Source organism: Euprymna scolopes, chromosome 13 (genome assembly GCF_053919585.1).
Source record: "Euprymna scolopes isolate OS-2025 chromosome 13, ASM5391958v1, whole genome shotgun sequence".
NCBI lineage: Eukaryota > Metazoa > Mollusca > Cephalopoda > Sepiida > Sepiolidae > Euprymna > Euprymna scolopes.
This window is the reverse complement of record NC_136494.1, coordinates 102,344,052-102,363,184: the sequence shown is the minus strand read 5'-3', so window position 1 is coordinate 102,363,184 and position 19,133 is coordinate 102,344,052. Positions and strand designations below refer to the sequence as shown.

At 32.6% G+C, this 19,133-nt stretch overlaps 1 protein-coding gene across 1 annotated transcript in view; it reads left to right on the top strand.

Annotated features, from left to right (window-relative positions):
* The window catches only part of LOC145292115 (gamma-tubulin complex component 2-like), a 146,431-nt gene that overhangs the window by 38,070 nt on the left and 89,228 nt on the right, over positions 1-19,133 (top strand). Inside the window, exons 4-11 of the mRNA XM_080138219.1 lie at positions 2,328-2,419; positions 3,586-3,643; positions 4,252-4,371; positions 8,129-8,213; positions 9,493-9,581; positions 12,257-12,334; positions 14,649-14,730; positions 18,089-18,166. Of these exons, the coding sequence (XP_079994345.1) occupies positions 2,328-2,419; positions 3,586-3,643; positions 4,252-4,371; positions 8,129-8,213; positions 9,493-9,581; positions 12,257-12,334; positions 14,649-14,730; positions 18,089-18,166 (682 nt within the window). The remainder of the gene's footprint in view (positions 1-2,327; positions 2,420-3,585; positions 3,644-4,251; positions 4,372-8,128; positions 8,214-9,492; positions 9,582-12,256; positions 12,335-14,648; positions 14,731-18,088; positions 18,167-19,133) is intronic.

Genomic DNA, 19,133 nt, shown 5'->3' with positions numbered 1-19,133 from the left:
GTAGAAACACAGTGTCCTAGGGGGTTAGGTCCCCCACAGGTTTTTCCCAATTTTTCAGATCCTGCCCAAAAAGGCTCCCACCCAGCCTTCCAAAAATTTCATCCCCCCACCAGGGACATAAATTCTATCAACAGGCTTAAAAACCATTCACAGAAACTGACTAAGCAATGTAGGTATATGTGACATAACAACATACAATCCCCTGCCTTTAATAAGCCACTTATTCGAAACAAATTTTTCACCTCAATGTTTTTGTGTGCATAATTATTATTTGTCTCTCTGGGAATTTCCCTTAGGGGATTAAGTGAACATTGCATTGCATGGTATATTAACTGTTCTTTGGGGGATTTCCCTTTTATGTGAAATGGAACTAATTCCTTTCACAGTTTTGGTGTGGGGGAGGACACTAAGAGAAATGAAGGACCCAGCAGAAATGAATTTCTGTTGAATAGAATAAGAATCTATTGCAGTGTTATTATGAAGCCATTGCAGTGTTATCAAGAAGCCATTGCAGTGTGTTCTAGCCAACTAAGTCCACTCATAGTCATTTGGAATGTTTTAGGAGTAACATAGTAGCCAAATAGCCGATTTTTTAAGTTTTGGGTAATTTCGGGCAAATTTCGGCTCATTTTGGCCCTTCTTTTTATCCTAGGAACCCAAAAATGCCTCAAAAATGGCTAGACATTATGGGGTAATGTAAGTTTTAACCAACTAAGTCCACTCATAGTCATTTGGAATGTTTTAGGAGTAACATAGCCAAATAGCCGATTTTTTAAGTTTCGGGTAATTTTGGGCAAATTTCGGCTCATTTTGGCCCTTCTTTTTATCCTAGGAACCCAAAAATGCCTAAAAAATGGCTAGAAATTATGGGGTAATGTAAGTTTTAGCCAACTAAGTCCATTCATAGTCATTTCGGACGTTTTAGGAGTAACATAGTAGCCAAATAGCTGATTTTTTAAGATTTCGGGTAATTTTGAGCAAATTTCGGCTCATTTTGGCCCTTCTTTTCATCCTATAAACCCAAAAATGCCTCAAAAATGGCTAGAAATCATCAGTCTCAACTATCTATACCAATTTGTATCCATTTAGGACGTTTAGGTGCATGCAATTTTGCATAATGTAAATTTTTTGCTGCAAATGGTGATTTTGGGCCCCCGGGAGGGGGGGGCAATATCGTAAAAAAAGCCCCCCACATGCCAAAAATGACTTTTTTTCAAAAATTCTTTTTTTCTCTATCTATTATCATCCTAATGAAAAGATTAAGCTAGGTGCAAATAGTTTTTGAAGATAGACCCCTAGTACTGCCGCCCTCTATTCAGATGATCTCCCAAATTGTGATGTGTGTGCACAGGGGAAAATGACAAAATATATAAGCCGAACGCCAGACAAAAAAGCTACAAAAATTCTCTCACTTGTGCATTGTGACTTAACCAACTACTATCAACAATTCCCCCACTCTCTATCTGTACATAAATCTAAATGCAAATTCCATGAACAAAGTTTCTTTCCTAGAAGTGCTTGCCTGTGGAACTCTGTTCTGCTGGCCTGCTTTCTAGCTGACTACAATATGGTCATCTTCAAGTCCAATATAAATAAGTTCTTGTTGAGCCCCTCTCTAAATAATCCATTTCTACCACTAATTATTAATACACTGTTTTCTCAGTGACTATCGTACACTCATTAACTTTTATACTTGAGAGTGGGCCTTAGGCCTTGATTGCATGTAAAACAAAAAAACGAAATTGATGCACACTGATCCCATTAGCATAAATATTGGCTCCTATTTTTAGTTTTAGATGTTAATTAAGAAGACTTTTTTTTTTGTCACTTTCAGTTTGTCTTCTGATTTTTCTTATAATAGGTTTAACATTTTTTTATGACAATAGGCTAAAATGTCCCCAAATTCTTTTTGAAAACATCTAAAATAGGTTAGACACAAGGTCAGGTGTTAAGTTGATAAGCCACTCAAGCACTCGAAAATGCTTGAGCAGCCCCGTCTGACAAAAAGACGGGAAGATGGACCTCCTGAGACTGAACAGGACCACATATCAGCTCGACAGCAATAAAGTCAGTCAAATTGTTGAGAACGTTGCCTCAATGTGTCTGAAATAAGTTGGTTCCATTTATATTTGCTCAAAATCTACCAAAAGTTAAAATTAGATGTTATTTATAGAAATCAATTGCTGCTCCCCCCCCCAAAAAATAAACTCTATTTACAAATTAAAAAAGGAAATCATTAAATTTTTCACAAAATTCAAAAAAATGTTGTGCTGCCTGTTCATACAATTACTCAAGTGGTGCTGACATTTTACTTATTTGTTCTTCAGGTACCGACTTTACAAATAAAGAAGAAGGTTGCAGAAAAGGCCCCAGAGAAACTGTTTTTCTTGGAGAAATACGAAGAACTCAAAAGTCAGAAGTAAGTTTTATACAATATTTTTATCTGAATTCTTTTTGGCTGTTAATGAGGGATATCTTTTTAATGTTTGTAAAATGGACCAGAGAATAACAATCCATTTTGCTTGCTTCATCAGTTTTAAGACACAAAATTTGGTGGAAATGAATTGAGCTTTGTTGAAAAAGAAAACATTGAATCTTTTTCTAAATTAGAAATCGGTTTTCCTGTCAATGTGGATTTAGTTATCTACCCAGGATAAATCCTGTCAGATATTATGTTTCTTCATCTTGAATTGATTAATGATCAAGGTGACATGATATCTATAATAGGTCTTGCTACCTGTGTTCAATATATGTCAACCTAAATTACTACCAAATAAGTTTTTTTTAATAATTTGTTAGCTTTGTTCAAAAATTAGTTTAAAAATCCTATTTTGAGCTTCATTAATATTTAGTCTCTTATCCTTTCGTTTGCACACGACTGACACTATATAGCAAGTTACCTCTATTGAGTTAAAAAAAAAAAAAAAAAAACTCCAAAAAACTAAAGCATGTGATTTTAAAAATAAGATAAGACTCTTGGGTAACGTCATGTATATACAGCTAGTTAGAAAGATATTAATATGAAAATGGATGCAATATGTGAGTGTTAAAGACAGGTTTAATTCTGATGACCTCAGAAGCAAGATTAAATGTGCACAGCATACAGAGATGTGTGCAGAACAAGAGACTTTGATGGTATGGCCATATTGAAAGAATCTCTAAGAGTTCTTATATTAGTAGATGCAGAACAGTTGATGTAGCAAGTTTAATTCACAGGGAAAGGCCAAGGTAAACATAGAAGGAAGTGATACCAATGTATTTGAGGGATAAAGATCTGGCCAGAGATAAGTTAGTTTGGAAATTAATTTCTAAAAGTCGTCCTATGCATGCCAGCATCTGGATTGGATGTTAAACCAAATATGATAATGATCTTTGTGACTTTTTTAGTAAGGCATCATTAATTTTTTCCATGTGGCATTATTTTTATTAATGATCCTCCACAGGCATCAGTTTAACATTTAGTTTTAAATCAAATACTGCTAATGGACCTGGACTATAAAGTCAAAGGTCAAAAATTGTATATCATACCTAAATAACCTTTGGCAATCATATCTATACTTACAAATACTTCCTGTTCTTTTTCAGTGTCCGTGAACTTGGTGCTTTTGTTTATTTTCTTTCGGAAATATGCGAAGATGAACACGTGAGTCTATTTTTGCCCTTTTTGTCTTTTTACTTCATCCGTTTCTGTCACCTTGTGCAATTTCATTGAACATTTTCCCTTTTCTTTTTAACTATAAAAAATGAAGAGATGATGACGAGATTCTCATCTATCAATAAGTAAGCGTCACTGCCGATACCAGAGTTTGAACTTTTCTTTCTGGGTAATGAACTTTCACCATTTAATGTAAATAGAAGTGTGTGCGATTGACAGTAGTGTTGATTAATGTTTGACTATTATGTAACCGAAATAGTTAAGTAACAAAGCCGTCTGGTCAGGATGATTCAATAGTTTTCCAAACAATACTGGGTATGGTCCATTTATTTCTAAATAATCTTTTGTAACAGTGTAAACATGCATATTCATATTGCCTCCCTCCACCCCTCAAGTGTACTTCTATTGCAAGACGTATGCTCATATGCACACATACACACGTCATGGTATGACCCTTCATTTCTTTTGGTATATCATCCTTAGTTAAGAATAAAATCTCTCTGTAAATTTGTTATCCTTATGAAGAATTTGTGGTTTTAATGAAATCTTTTCTCTTGTTTTGTTAAAATCCTTTCTTTTTCATTTTCTGTCAATAGACGCCAGCCATGTTGCATGAGAATTTGTATGATTATGTTACCAAACTCCAATCCCAAAACCCATTGCTGTCAATGTTGCCGCCTTCAGGAAGTGAAGTCTCAAAGATTGAGCTGAATGAGGTAAAAACAATTTTATATCAAATCTTTGAAACTATAAAAAAAATCATTAAAAAAAAAAAAAACTTTTGTTGTTTTTTTATTAATTGGCAGTGAATAAAAAGTATTTTAGATTTTAAAAATTGAGTTTAATGAAATATAGTAATTTATCAGAGAGGTCAAATTTTTATGAATTTTTTTACACACATACATTATGTATGTGTACATATATATATATATATATAATGAATAAATATATAACTATATTCCAAGATGTAAGGTTTTATTTATCTTAACAATCAGCTCTTTCAATATTTTAAAACTTCAACACATTTTACAGACCTGCTTCGTTTTTATGTTAATATTGAATTTTTCCGTATGTGTACTCATCAGAAAAAAAAAAAAATTCATTTTAGAAAGAAATAAGCATGACTACATAATGCTTAAAATGAAGCCAAATAGAAGAACTTGATCGTCTGTTTATTTAGATTGCCATCCTTGTTATATATAACTAGCAGGACCCACTAACCGGCGTTGCCCAGTGGAAGCATGCCACTCTTGTCGTGTAGAAAAATTTTAAGTACAGTTGTTGTTGCCCAACACCCAACCTCCTCATTCTAAGAAAGACTTTTGGAATAGACACCCCCAACCTCCTCATGTTAAAAACGGCTTTCGGAATGGTCACTGGCAACATTCCTATGTTAAGAACGGCTTCCAGAATAGACACCCCATTTTAGTATTTGAGGTGACTGTCAAAATAGTTGTCAAAAATTTAACTTTGATAGTCAGTGTCAAGATCCTCACTCGCAAATACTATGAACCAAGAAAGACGTTAGGAGGTGGCAGTGTTAGTTGGATATAATTAGATTTGATTCTTGCCCGTGTACTAATTTGGCGGCCAGTGATATAGTGTGTATTACAGGCTTTATATGGCGAAGAATACTTGCATCTGCCAAATATAACTCAGATTTTCTTAATCAACATAGCGGAAAACCTTTAAAAGTCATAATTTTAAAGGAAAGTGTGTAGGTGGATCTAAGGTAAAAAAGTATATCCCACCCCCACCTGGGAACGGGAGTAGTACTTTTAATTTAGAGGGAAAAATAAGCTACTTCCGTTGTAGATCTTTGCGGTAGTGATGATCTTTCTCCTTGGTTGGGATGTAAGATTTTAATAAAGCAGATAAGTGTGTGTAAGATGGCGTTCAAAAGTTACATAATATACTTTTTAATAGTCTAGACATAATAAATTTGTATGTGGCCTCTTTTGGAGCAAACCTAGTGTACTTTGGTCCAGAGGGGAATTTCTGCAATCAAATTATTATATATATAGGATATATAGGTTACCGATATTATTTCAAATTTTAGTAAGTTATTATGGATGATAACAACTACCAGTTGTCAAAATGTCAGCTTTTCACAGTTGTTATTTCTAGCAAATATTAGGATGTAAAATTTTGTCCCTTATTTTTGGATGCTACTGTACATGTGACTGGGGACTGATTGGTAATTTGTTATTCCTCTTTCAGGGAAAGCTAGTTCAACTCGCCTACGGTGAATGTGGCTAGTTATTTTTGTTGGTTCTGTTTTGTGGAAAGACCCAAGAATTCTTGATTATTCAATAAAAATGAGTATAATATTTATGAATTTTACAGAAGTTTCAATCACATCCTACCAATGGTTTCCAATTGTTCGCGAAACCTATTCTTACTGACAAATGATGGCCATTTTCAGGGGCACAAATTTGAAGCCACTTTCTAAAGTTAGCCTCCACTTTCACTAAAGGAGAGCAAGGAGCGTTCTGAAAACATCCATTTTCTTGTGACTCACCCTGTATTTAAAAATACTGGGGATCGGTCCTGTCTGTGTGTCATAAGTTAGTTGCTTGAATCTGGTATGAATCAAGAAGTTGTCAACCACCTCAACGAAAATAATCTTAGTGACAAGCAGTACTGATTTAGTTCTGCAATATCTACTGCTGATGTGCTGACTGTGCATAGGATCAGTGAATCTATTGGCCGGGGGATGACTTTCTAGGGCAATAGCTCTTAATATATCGAAGGCTTTCGATAAGGTTTAGCACAAAGTTTTACTTTGCAAGCTTGTTACCTATGGTATATCAATGTCTGTAAATGTTCTCTCAATCATCCCTGATAGGTACATAAAAATAGTTGTTGATAGGCAAAAAGTCAAAGTACATAGCAACATTGTCGAGGTGCCTCAAGAATTGATTCTGAGTTTAGCCTTCCTCATATTAATCTTCCAAATCATATTCTGAGATCATTCGTTGACATCTATGCAGACGACGCAACTATTTATGGCAACACTTCGAAAAGCATTGATGATGAAAATCTGACTCCCTCTCTTCTGATTGGAGTACCATGGTGCGATGAGGGAGAAAAAATGGCTTGTTATTTTTAACACCTCTAAAATCAGGTTTCTTTTTTCCTTCACCAGTTTTTAGATCCTCACTGCTCAACAGTCAAAATGAATGGTTCTCACCTCAAAAAAGCTTCCTTCTTTAAGCTTCTAGTAATGATTTTCACCCTAGGTTTGAAATAGATGACCTACACTAGATCAGTTGCTAAGGTTGCTGGAGCAATGGTTGAATCCTTCTACTGTTCGAGAAAGTACCTCATCATTTACATGTATAAAAGCCAAATGTATCCTAAGAACATCCCATCTATGGAACAGGATACTATGGGGCTGCTTCCCAACCGACTACAACATGGTTGTCTTCAAGTCTAATATAAACAAATACTTAATGAGTTGCTCTCTTGGAAAATAAATTCTTCCTAATTAATCTTCTGCCCATCCCAAATATTGTTTTCGGTCCTTTCGTGTTGGTTGGCAATCATCCAACTGATTATCTCTTTATTCTTGAGCCCCCTCAGTTCTTGATAACTGATGAGTTAAACAAAAAAGTTCCCACAATATTCAATACTATAATGAATTGACAATCCACTTTTTACTGTAACCATATCTATTTTGCTGAGGAAGAGCTATAATTATATTTGTGGTTTCAGAAAAAATATCACTTTTTTACCAAAAGCAAGTTCCAAAGTATGACTTTATTATTATCACTCATGCTGGCTATGAACTTTCCAGAAATATTAATGGTTCAGTTATGTTTTGAGACTATGCAGAAAAAAGGGCTCGTGATACTAAAATCAGATTGTTTATTTGTTTAAAAACTTCTTCAGGCTTGTTATAAAAAAAAAAGTATTTGAGGTGATCTAACAGAGTTTGATCTCCTGGTGAATTATATGAAAAAAATTACTTTGTTGAAGAAGAGCAGGTCGAACCCCCTCTCCCTGTCTTTCTCTCTTCTATACCTCTCTCATCCCTCCCCTTTCTAGTCAAGAAGGATTTCTTTCCTCTGGCTGAAGACAGAACAGATATTACACTTTGATTCTAGTTCAAAGACCACGAAAGTATATTTTAGATGGTTTTAGTTCAAAGGTTGCTGAAAAAAAAATTGACTAATTTTGCTCCTCATTACCTTCAAAAGAATGGATATTAAAAACAAAAATTCTGCCTACATTTTGTCCAATTCAGTACTGAAAAAGAATATATCCACTTTTTTAATTAGACACACAAATATAACTTTCATACAATAATTAAAAAAGAACTGCACTCCTTTTCAATCTCAAATCCTTTAAAACATTTTAGGTTATTTAAAAATAAAATTTTCAATAATTTTTTAATATTTGAAGTTCAACAATAAATTTATGCTCTTATTCTTTTTTTTTTCTTATTTAAAAATTGAATTTTTCTTTTAGTTGAAAGATGAATTATTGAAAGCTCAAGGAACCAGTAAAGTTTATCCTGAACTTCAAGCAAAAGTTTGCAAGAAGAAAAGGCTAAGTAAGAAATCAATTTATTTTCATTTGAAACATTTGATATTTTTTTTTTTTTTTTTTTTTTTTTTTTTTTTTTTTAACTAAAAAAAAAAAAAAAATGAACCGAAATACGAATTAGTGAATTTTCTCTTTTAAAGATTTAAACTTGTTTAAGATCTGGGGTTTGTGTTACTATACACATAGATTTGAAAAAGTGGTCAAAAATCAAATACATAACAAATTAATGTTACCAAAGCCAAGATAAGTTACTCCTCTACCTATATGGAAACGTTTTTAGTGGTTTTACTCACTTTAAAATGTGTAATGTTTCAAAAATCATACAGTGTTTATCGATATATTTGAAAAAGAAAAATGGCAGCCTGCTTGCTGTTGAATACAGTAACTTTGGGAAAATGAGTTCAAACTAAATAATTATACAAAATACTGTTAGAAACCCATCATATATATGTCTACCTCTGTCATGGTAACATATATTCCCAGTTGATTGGTAATTCAATAATTTTGAACAAAATAAACTACGTTTATTTTTATTTTCAATTCAATTCGCCCTCTCTGGCACAAATCTTACAGCTTTAATATCTAGATGCTTCGCTACTGTAGATTTGGACAATTTCAACCCAAACTGGGCTTCAATCCTTTCACAGATCACATTTAATGTGATCCTAGGATTTTCATCCACTAGTGCTTGAATAAAATCCAAATGCACCTTTTTGACCATACAATTTCTAGGCCCTCCTCGTGTATCTTGATTTCCCTTACTAATCCAACGATAGAGGGTGGTTTTTGGAATATAAAGATTTTTCGCTAGGGCTTTCAAATTTCCCTCCATCTCGTATACCTCTAAGATACGTGCTTTTGCACTTCTCTTGTTATCGTGGTTTTCAGTTGACCTAATCATTAGGCTAAAAAAATTTAATAAATCAATACCTTGTTGTAGCACCAAAGATATTTATAAATTAAAATTTTTTTTATTTTAAATTTCTTATTTTGAACTGAACTATTCCCATTTTGAACTGGAAAAGGTATAGATACAAGATTGATTGTTAATGTGAGGAAAATCCAGCTTCCCAAAATGAGGTACTCTTGATTGGAACAAGAATAAAAATTGCCTTAGTTTAGAAGGACTTCTCCTTCCCTAACTAAGGACAATAAATACTAAATTCATCAGAACATATACTACACTTTACTCCTAGCCAAAAGGTTAAAGAAAAAATCCATTATTTTTTTTTTTTTGATTTTGGTTTAATTAACATGTATATTTTTTGCCCTTTCTCTTTTTACAGTGGTTGTCCCTAACCAGCCGGACTGGTTGTTCAAGAGACCTGGATTGTCAGCTGATTTTGTGGATGACACCGAACCATATGCAGAGAAAGTAAGTACACTCAGATCACTATCTACAAAGCTTAGTGCTTATTTTTAATAGAAATACATGTGAAATATCGCAGTTCAAAATAAAATAACAGGAAAACACGCAGATATGTTTATTTGTTGTACACCAAAAATTACGGAAAATTATTGAGTAGAATTTTAATAAAAAATAAAATTTATTTACTATTTGTAGTCTGAACATTTTATCGATTAATTAACATAAATGTAAGGTGAGTAGAAAATGGATCATAAGTTTACTTTTGACAGCCATGTAACTCTTTGCTTCCCTTATTGTGTCCTTTAGTTCTTACATTTCATGAGCAATGTTTATGACAAAGAGAGGAGAATTGCCATTTTCTGGGTCAGAATCTATCCCATTTAATACTTATTATTGGCAAGTTGTTTTACCTTGAAGTAGTAGTATTTTTAGCTCTTTACATCAAGTGGCTTCATGTGTTGTCTGGAGCGATTTCCATAAAAAATCAGAATGGCATTCACATAAAGCCATTATATTTCATAGTTTTTTGATGTTCATTAATTTAAAAATTCTATTCACTTATATTTCATAGTTTTTGATATACATTAATTTAAAAATTGTATTCGCTTATTTTAAGTAGGCATATTCATAAGTTTTCCTTGTTATTTTATTTTGAAGTGCCAGTTTTCAACACCTGTATCTCAATAAATAAATGAGCACCTAAATTCTTTAAGTTGCTATCTATATAATAAATTTCCAATAGAAGCTTAACTGATTTTTAGGCACACAATTTTCATGTATATCTTTGTAGTTATAGAGTTGGGTATGTGTATTTTTTAATAATTATAAAACTCTGTAAACCGTTTGGGTATTTTGCTTGAATCTTGTAATAAAAAAAGTCTGAATTTGCTTGTCACCGTTTCAAATTTTAATGTCATGTCATTTCTTACATACTTTCCAAACTTAATGACTGAGGCTGGAACGCTATATATTTTGGTTTCTATTCTAGCTGATAACACCTAAGTTAGATTTAGTTGGCATCACTACCAGAGTTCGCACAAACTTGAAAAGCCTTTGAATTTTGATTTTTGCCTTGAAAAGGTCTTATTTCTATTATTACGTTGAAAAATCCTTGAAAATAAGGAAAATGTCTTGAAAATGTCTTAAGAGGCCTTGAAAATTGTATTCTTTATGTCCAGTAAAAATTTGTGTTGAAATATTAAAACTAAATTTGAAATAAGTCTCCCTCTATTTTTGCTTTCTTTTCTAATTTATTTAATTTGTTTTGTTTTGGGTGGAGATGGAGGGGTTAATGCAGCCGCCATAAATACCCCCCCCCCTTTAAAAAAAAACAAAACAAAAAAAAATTTGCCTTCTACGGACAGGACTTTCTAATGGTGATCCCCCCCCCCCCCATAAAATGAGGCTGGATGAGCCGAATAAAATCGATAAGACTGTAGTGATCTTAGTTCGAAATTTAAAAGTTGTAAAGAGAGTTAATATTTAAAGTGAAATAAAAAAGCATTTAAAACTACTTTAAAAAACACCAAAAAATGATATAGATAGGTTGAAAAGTAATTTTCATTGGCCATGGTAACATTTATTTGTTGTATATATATATATATATTTTTTTTTTTTTTTACCACTTTTTCGAATCCCTGTGGATTGTAAAACACTCCAAATTTTGTTATGAGAACTTGAATTTTGTTTGGAGATGGCCTTGAAAAACTTTGAAAAGGGACACTGAAAATCTGTACAAACCTTGACTACTATATATTGGATATAATAATCAACAGAGAATTGGCTCTATAATAATAAATATGAAATCTGCATACATTAAAATATAATATTTAAGCCTATATTACAATTGGGTAACGCCGGGTGACCTTCTAGTATTTAAAGAAATGCAAAAGTTGGGTTAATTTCTCTAACAGTAAAGTCAAAAACCCTCCATTTCAAGTTAACTCTATTTTACAAAATAGATGCATTATCTTTTTATATAATGATTATGTATATACGATGTTAGTCGCAAGATTAACGTATTTTCATATTAGTTTTGAAAAAAAAATAACCTATTATATTATGTAAATAATTCAAACTTGCTTATAAAAGTTTGCTTGAAGCTATCCATACAAATAAAAGAAGCTCAATATCAGTTCAATCAATACGGTAGAGTTATTATATAATTGTTGATGGATTTAAAGTATGTTTAAATCAACGATTATGTTGTCCAATTATGTCTATGGTGTAGGGGATGTCACACACAAGTAAATTTAAATTCAGGTCAACATTGTATATTTACTGTTCACCCATATGTGTCATAGCTTAAATCACGTGACAAGACAGAATGAATAGACTTGGCAACAAGATGGCGTAAAGATCCATATCGTTATAAAATATGTTGATTGATTAAGGAAAATAGAAAAAAAAATCTTGACTGAAATAGTCTCAAAATAGAAATATGTTTACATCAGTGTCGCCATGAAAATTTCTATGTTAAACAGTTACATATTTGAGTAATATAATTTTTATGTTTGTTTCACATATTTTGAGCTCATCTAGTCTGAAAGTGTCCAGGTTACAATGCCAATTCGTTCAATTCAGATTTAATTTCCTGACTTCAACAAATGCAAATTGTTGATTTTCTTCTATTATTGAAAAAAAAAAATGTTCTTATTATGAAATGTATTTTTTTTTTTTAGATATCCCCTTTGCTTGGATCCTTGTCTCTTGCTTATCAGCAGCAACTTATTCTAGAAGACCTTTTGTGTATTTTAGAGGTGAGTAGAGGCATCTTTTATAATCAAAGACATCAACTTTTTCAGCTGGTGTGTTTTTAATGGCTGTTTATGTCAACCCAATTACCATGAAAGGAAAACAGATTTCTTCTTTATCAATTCATTATATTCACAAATAATTGTGTGTTTATTAAATCAATATTATAACAAGCTTTCTTAACAATGCTCTTTCTTTCCATCATCATCATCACCACCACCACCACCACCACCATCATCATCATCATTATTGTTACATCCAAAGACACTGTCATAACTGATTTACCTTTTACTGTTTAAATTTTACTTTCTAAAACTTATTTCAATATGAATTTTATATGAATTTAGATAGTCTCCTCACATACCCAAACTAATTGCTCCTTTGAAAAAAAAATGACTTAGAATAAACGCTGTGAGTGAACCAAATAAGAACATTTTACCATTTTTAATCCAGACATAGTGTTTGCATGAATGTCTAAAAAAAAAAAAAAACAACGAAAAGAATCTGCATCATATCAGCCACATCATATTTTTTCTTTTTTGCTACATATTGTTCTACATGTGAGAAATTCCAAAATCCGATAAAATCACAGACGGCTTCATTTCTGAGCAAATCTAATGCCATTTTTGGATTCCTTGGATAAAAAAAATTACCCGAGTGAATTTTCAAGATCACAACATGTTCCAAACTGAAATCTGAGTTATCGGGTGAATGTTTGGCATCTGGTAGGATGCCCCATCCCCAGCTTGAACAAAATGATAAGAAAATTGAAAAAAAAAATGTCCCAAAAAATAAAATTATTAAAATCTGTACCAGGCAATGGTTTCACGCAATGAAAAATGCTGTAAATCGGAAACCACTTGGAGGTACATACTTAAAGTTTCAGGTTTTCTTAGGTTTTATTTGTGATGCAAGTTACAACAAAATTTGAGGGTATGCGTTTCTGGATGATTTGACATGGATTGCCCGTATGTATCAGGTTGACAAGAAAGTTCTTGCGATTTTTAACTTTTAAATTCAGATGAACATATCTCGGCTCAAGCAAAATATTATTTATCGAAATAAGCATCATCAGAATCAACACACTTTTACCAACGCAAAACAAATGTATTTTTGCCAGTAACGTAAAAGTCTTGCGTTCTGGTGGTGATGAAGTCGATGATATCACTTAGGTTTTTGAAGCAGTTCTCATACAGAAAGTTGTCAAGATGCTTGAAAAAGTGGTAGTTAGTAGGTGAGAGGTCTGGAGAGTATGGTGAATGAGGCAGAGTTTTGTAGCCAAGTTCGTTCAACTTCTACAGGGTCGGTTTAGCAACGTGCGATTTGGCATTTTTGTGAGGAGAATTAGGCTTTTTCTGTTGACTAACGGTGAGTGTTGTTATCGAAGTTTCTGGTGCATTTTATCCATTTGTTGACAGTACTTCTTCGCTGTAATGGTTTCACCTGTATTCATAAAACTGTAATGGATGAGACCGGTCGCAGACGACCAAACAGTCAACATGACCTTCTTTTTGTACAACTCTGGCTTCAGGAAATGTCGTGGAGCTTCGTCAGTATCTAATCACTGAGCTGAGCATCGCTAGTTGTCATAAAGAACCCACTTTTTATCACAAGTCACAATCTAGTTGAGAAACTGGTCATTCTTGTTGCGTAAAAGAAGGGAAGATAACACTTCATAATATTGTTTCTTTTGATTGTCGTTCAATTCATGAGGCACCCATTTATCAAGTGTTTTTGTCTTTCCAATCTCTCAAGTGGTTGGAAATCATTGTATACATTACGTATAATTCAGAGACAAGTTCTAGAACAGTTGTGCATGGATTGGCTTCAGCTAAGTTGATTGTTGTGAACATCCGATGGTTGACCTCTACACTTATCATTTTCAAGACTTTCATCACGGCAACAAAATTTCTTGAACTACCATTGTGCTATGCATTCAGTAATGGTTCATGGGCTAAACACTTGTATATCGGGAGCTGTTTCAGCAGATTTTGGTCTAGTTTGAAATAAAATTAAAAAAAATTGTGCGTATTTGCTTTTCTTTCATCCTGTATTCAACATTCTGAAAAGAAGACACAATTGTTTTAAAACAATTCTCATTTAAACGATTAGATAGAGCAAAAAATGTTTTTTAAGATGATATATAAAGTAAAGGTATTATAACAAAAACTTATTTAAAATATATCAAAATGAAGAATTCCGCATTGAAATCAAAATGAAGAATTCCGCAAGAGCTTTCTCGTCAAACTAATATAAGTATTGTCATGTCTGAAGCTGATTTTGATGAGTATGATGTAAATGTGTTTTTTGATTTTTCAGGGTGTGGAAGGCAAATATATTCTTGCTAAACGATTAGCTGATAAATTTGCAACTAAAGAATTTACAATTGACCCAAGTCTTGGTGAGTTAAATTGTTCTATCATTTATTTTTTACTGGATTTGTTTCTCAGGATTTTCCACTGAGATTTTTAAAAATTTTATTTCCCATTAATTCAATACGTAAAATAAATAATATCTTTTACATCTGCAAAACGCATATGTTATTTTAATGACAAAAATGTTGATCGTTATTATATATATTATTTGTGTTAATTCTCATGTCCAACATACTGATTCTGTGTTTGAATACTATAACTGTTTAACAGGTACAAAATGTGTGTATGCATGTAATATTACATGTGAAGTTATGAGATTTTTAAAGTTAGACCTAAATAACATTCAAGCTGACAAACCAAACTTTGCTTCTGACTACCCAATTTTTATTTGTTATTGTGCTTTTATTAGCAACATAATAAAATACTTTGCAACAATTAAAAACAAAATTAGTCTTACAAAGACAACTTATGATATGAAATATTTTTAAATAATTAAAAAAAAGATCAACAAGAGGCAGAAGTAATTTTAAATAGAAGAATATTATAGAAGTTGTCTACCTTCTTAAGTTGAAAAATATGCAAATGAATAAACATTTAAAACTAAGATGACTTCATGTCAGGCTATTCTGGATAGGTATAACTAGCAATATATATATTGTGACATGATCTTTAAATTGGATTATGTATTTAAATCAAAATTTAAATAATTTTAGGCTGACGAGATATATCGTTTTCTGTTTTTATATTTTGTCGCCGAGGTAAAATAAAACATGATTCCCACAAGATAGGTTAATACAGTAGTTGTTTTGAATTGTGCGAAAGTCTACTAATGTACCCCCCCTTTAAAACTTGCAGAGATTTTACCGGCTGAAGATTTCGTCAACTCTATTTTTAGACCGGATTGTGAAGCAGAGAAGAAGAGGGAGGGAACCGGAAGTGGTATCGCTTCCCCTTTTCCTTTTTTTAACTGGACACTATCAGAAGTCGCTATCTTCGGTTTGAGTCGCCGATCTGTTAAGAGGTCTCTCTCCTCGTGGGAGGAGGGGGGTGACTTCTTCCCCTCATACGAAAAGGATACGGATATATGACCTTCTCCAGTCATGCGAGAGAATGCGATTAATTTACTTTCTCACAAAAGAGACGATGACCTTTTTCCCATCATGCGAAGGAGATGTGTATATACTGACGCGGATGATATGACCCCTTATCCCTCACGAAAGAGACAGATATATAACGTGCGAGCAAGAAAAAAGAACACGTGAATTTTCTATCCAAACTTTTTCTCCACCGAGTTGGGAAACATGCCAGCAAAAGAAACGGAAAAAAAAGGAAAAAACAAGAGACCAAGAAAAACAAGTGCAAAGACTTTGGTTACACCCCTCCCCCTCAAAAGGACTTTCGTTCATTTCAATACGCATAGATACTTCAGATTCCATAACTTTGAATACATTTCTTTTTCTTTTGTTAAACTCTTCCTTTTTTATCTTAAATAAATCTATTTTTGTATCATTTGGGAAAGTGTCTGTTATCTCGTTATTTCATCACATTTTTATTGTGTTCGTCCTTGTGTTTCTTTCCACTTGTTTTATTTTTTCTTTGCCGTGTCACATATGCGATAAAGAGAAAATATTGAAATGTTGAAATTAGTACCATCTGTGGAAGAAAAAATTCATACAGACTGAAAAGACTAATATTGAAATAAGACAAGCGACGAGTATCGAAGAAATAAACAAGATGATAGACGAACATATTTGTGCAATAGTCATGTTTGCAAATAGCTCTACAAACTTTCGACTTTAATTAGTTTCTCCCAACCCAGTTAAATTAAGGACAACGAGTACTATTTTAACGTCACCTAAAAGTCAGGAGTCCCACGAATGTAATACCGAGCCTAAGGTAGATGCAAAGATGAGTGAAACGGATATGGAAGTTTATCCAGGCGTAGTTACCGAAATGAAGAATGACAGTAGTTTGAATAAATTAAGCAATAGCGAGGATGGAATAAATAAACTAAACTACCGAGACGGTGATATTAGTGGGAATAATTTGAAAGAAAAAGCTAAAAATGACAGTAAGGAGAAATTAGACGATAAAGGTGATAAGGACCACGATAATACATCAAAATACAAGGAGGACGACAGTTATAAGCTAGATGATACTGATTATGATGGCGGCAGTAGTAAAAGAATATCTGAGGGGGAGAAATTCATTAAGGAAGCCAGTGAGACTAAAATTTCCTGTGTTGGAAAGAAGGTTGGTGAAGTCCACGTAAACGATGATAATGTTGACGGTGAAGGCGACAGTAATAATGATTACGACAATGATGATAGTGATGTTGATGAAAATAAAAGAGAACACGTGAATTTGCTATCCAAACTTTTTCCCTACTGAAGGAAATATCTTGGATTAACTGTGTCGTTGACGATTTGGGAAACACACCAGCAAAAGAAATGAAAAAAAAAAGGGAAAAACAAGAGACCTGTAAGTGCAAAGACTTTGATTACCCCCCCTCCTCCTAAAAGGACTTTCACTCATTTCAATATACATAGATATACCTCAGATTCCATAACTTTGAATAGATTTCTTTTTCTTCCTTTTTTTATCTTAAATAAATCTATTTTTGTATCATTTGGGAAAGTGTCTGTTATCTCGTTATTTCATTGCATTGTATTACCACATCTTTTATCGCGTGTGTAACAATATATATATATATATATATATATAGGAAGACATGACATTGCCCTAATTTAATGAGGAACATTCATAGTGACTTAGTCACACCACATTGTAGTCTACATTGCACTGTAGAGAACCTACTGTTGATTTCATAAAATTATATTTATATAATAGTTTGAATTAAAGTTAAAATCCAAAAGTCAAGTATCATGGTTTAGTTGTGCTCTGAGCTGGTCAAGCGAACAAAAAAAACGTTCTGGACATGAGAAAAAGAGAGCTTTCGCATTATTTATACACACACTAGCAAGTTTACCTGGCATTACCTAATTTTTGTGGACAAAAACAAAACAATCTGCTTAAAAGGCCACACTATTAATTATATCAAACAAGAGTCTTGCACTCATCACTGATGTCTTTTAATGTACGTTCGATCATCTTTTCTTTTCTTCAATATTTTCATGTCTAAACATCAGCGTTAGCATTTTTCTTTTTAATTTTTTAATTTTTTTTTTTTACAGTTAATAAATATCTAAGAATTAATGGTTTTTCCATTAAAATGCAACGTATCAACTTTAAGAATGTTTAATTGAAAAATATGCTGGATTTATAAATGGATAAAATGGTTAATAAATGTAAACCAAATTGTTATGAGTATAAGTATTTAAAAAAAAAATCTGTAAATTTCTTTCTTTTTTTATAATCTTTTAGATCCTTCTCTAACTGAACTTGTTCTTCGAGTATTACCTGTTTGTTCCAGTTACTCTGCAATTGTCAGATTTATTGAAGGTAAATCAAGTTTTGACTAATTTTTTTTTCATTTTTTCGTTTCTGAAAGGAAGATGTGATTTTATAGAAGTTTTGTTTCTATGTTGCATAATAATTTTCAGTGAAATCTTGCTTCTTTTAAAAAAGCAAAGTAAAACTCGCTTTAGGGAAATGAAAAGTAAGTCTTGGAAAATTTCAAAGAGAACTAGTACCTATTTACAATGTCTCCCCACAGGACAGATTTTAGACACCAGGGTCGTTTTTTTTAATGTGGAGAAAAGGTACAAAAATAAAAAAATTGTCTCAGTTGTGAAGGACTGCTCCTCCACTGAAAGAGAACAAGAAATGGAAGTGCAGTATCTGAAGAACAGATACTACACTTTGATCTTGGCCAAAATGGTAAACAAAGAGGAGCACAAAATCATTTGCGGTTTAACAATCTTTTTGGAGGTTTATTTTTCTTTATACATGTTTATGCATAGAATACTTCAACCCATCTATAGGAGGAACGAGAAGCTAAGTCAAAATTGACTGCTTTCTCTTGTAATTTGCTAAAAAGAGCAAATTCTAATCGGTGACAGAGTTGCTTAGACATAAGTCTAACTCTGTTTCTTATGGAAAATTCCACTCTATTTAATTTTAACTTTATATGGAAAATTCCAATTCTTACCTAATTCTTATACATCTGCATCTAAATATGCATCATAAGTTACCTTTCTATGTTTCTTGAGTTAAAGTAACTTCTAAGTTACCTTAACTTCAGAAACCTAAAAGGATGTTAAGAATTAAGTAAGCATCACGATCATCTTTATCTTCTTTGGACAGCAACAAATGGCTGGGATGCATGTAAAAATTGTGTGTATTGTTGACATGTCAGACATTGTTCTAATAATTGTGATGGTGGCAATTAGTGAATGTGTAGAGATGAACAGAGTTGCATCTTGTCTCTTCTCTCATCCTATAATAGTAGCATTGGCATAGAATTGCA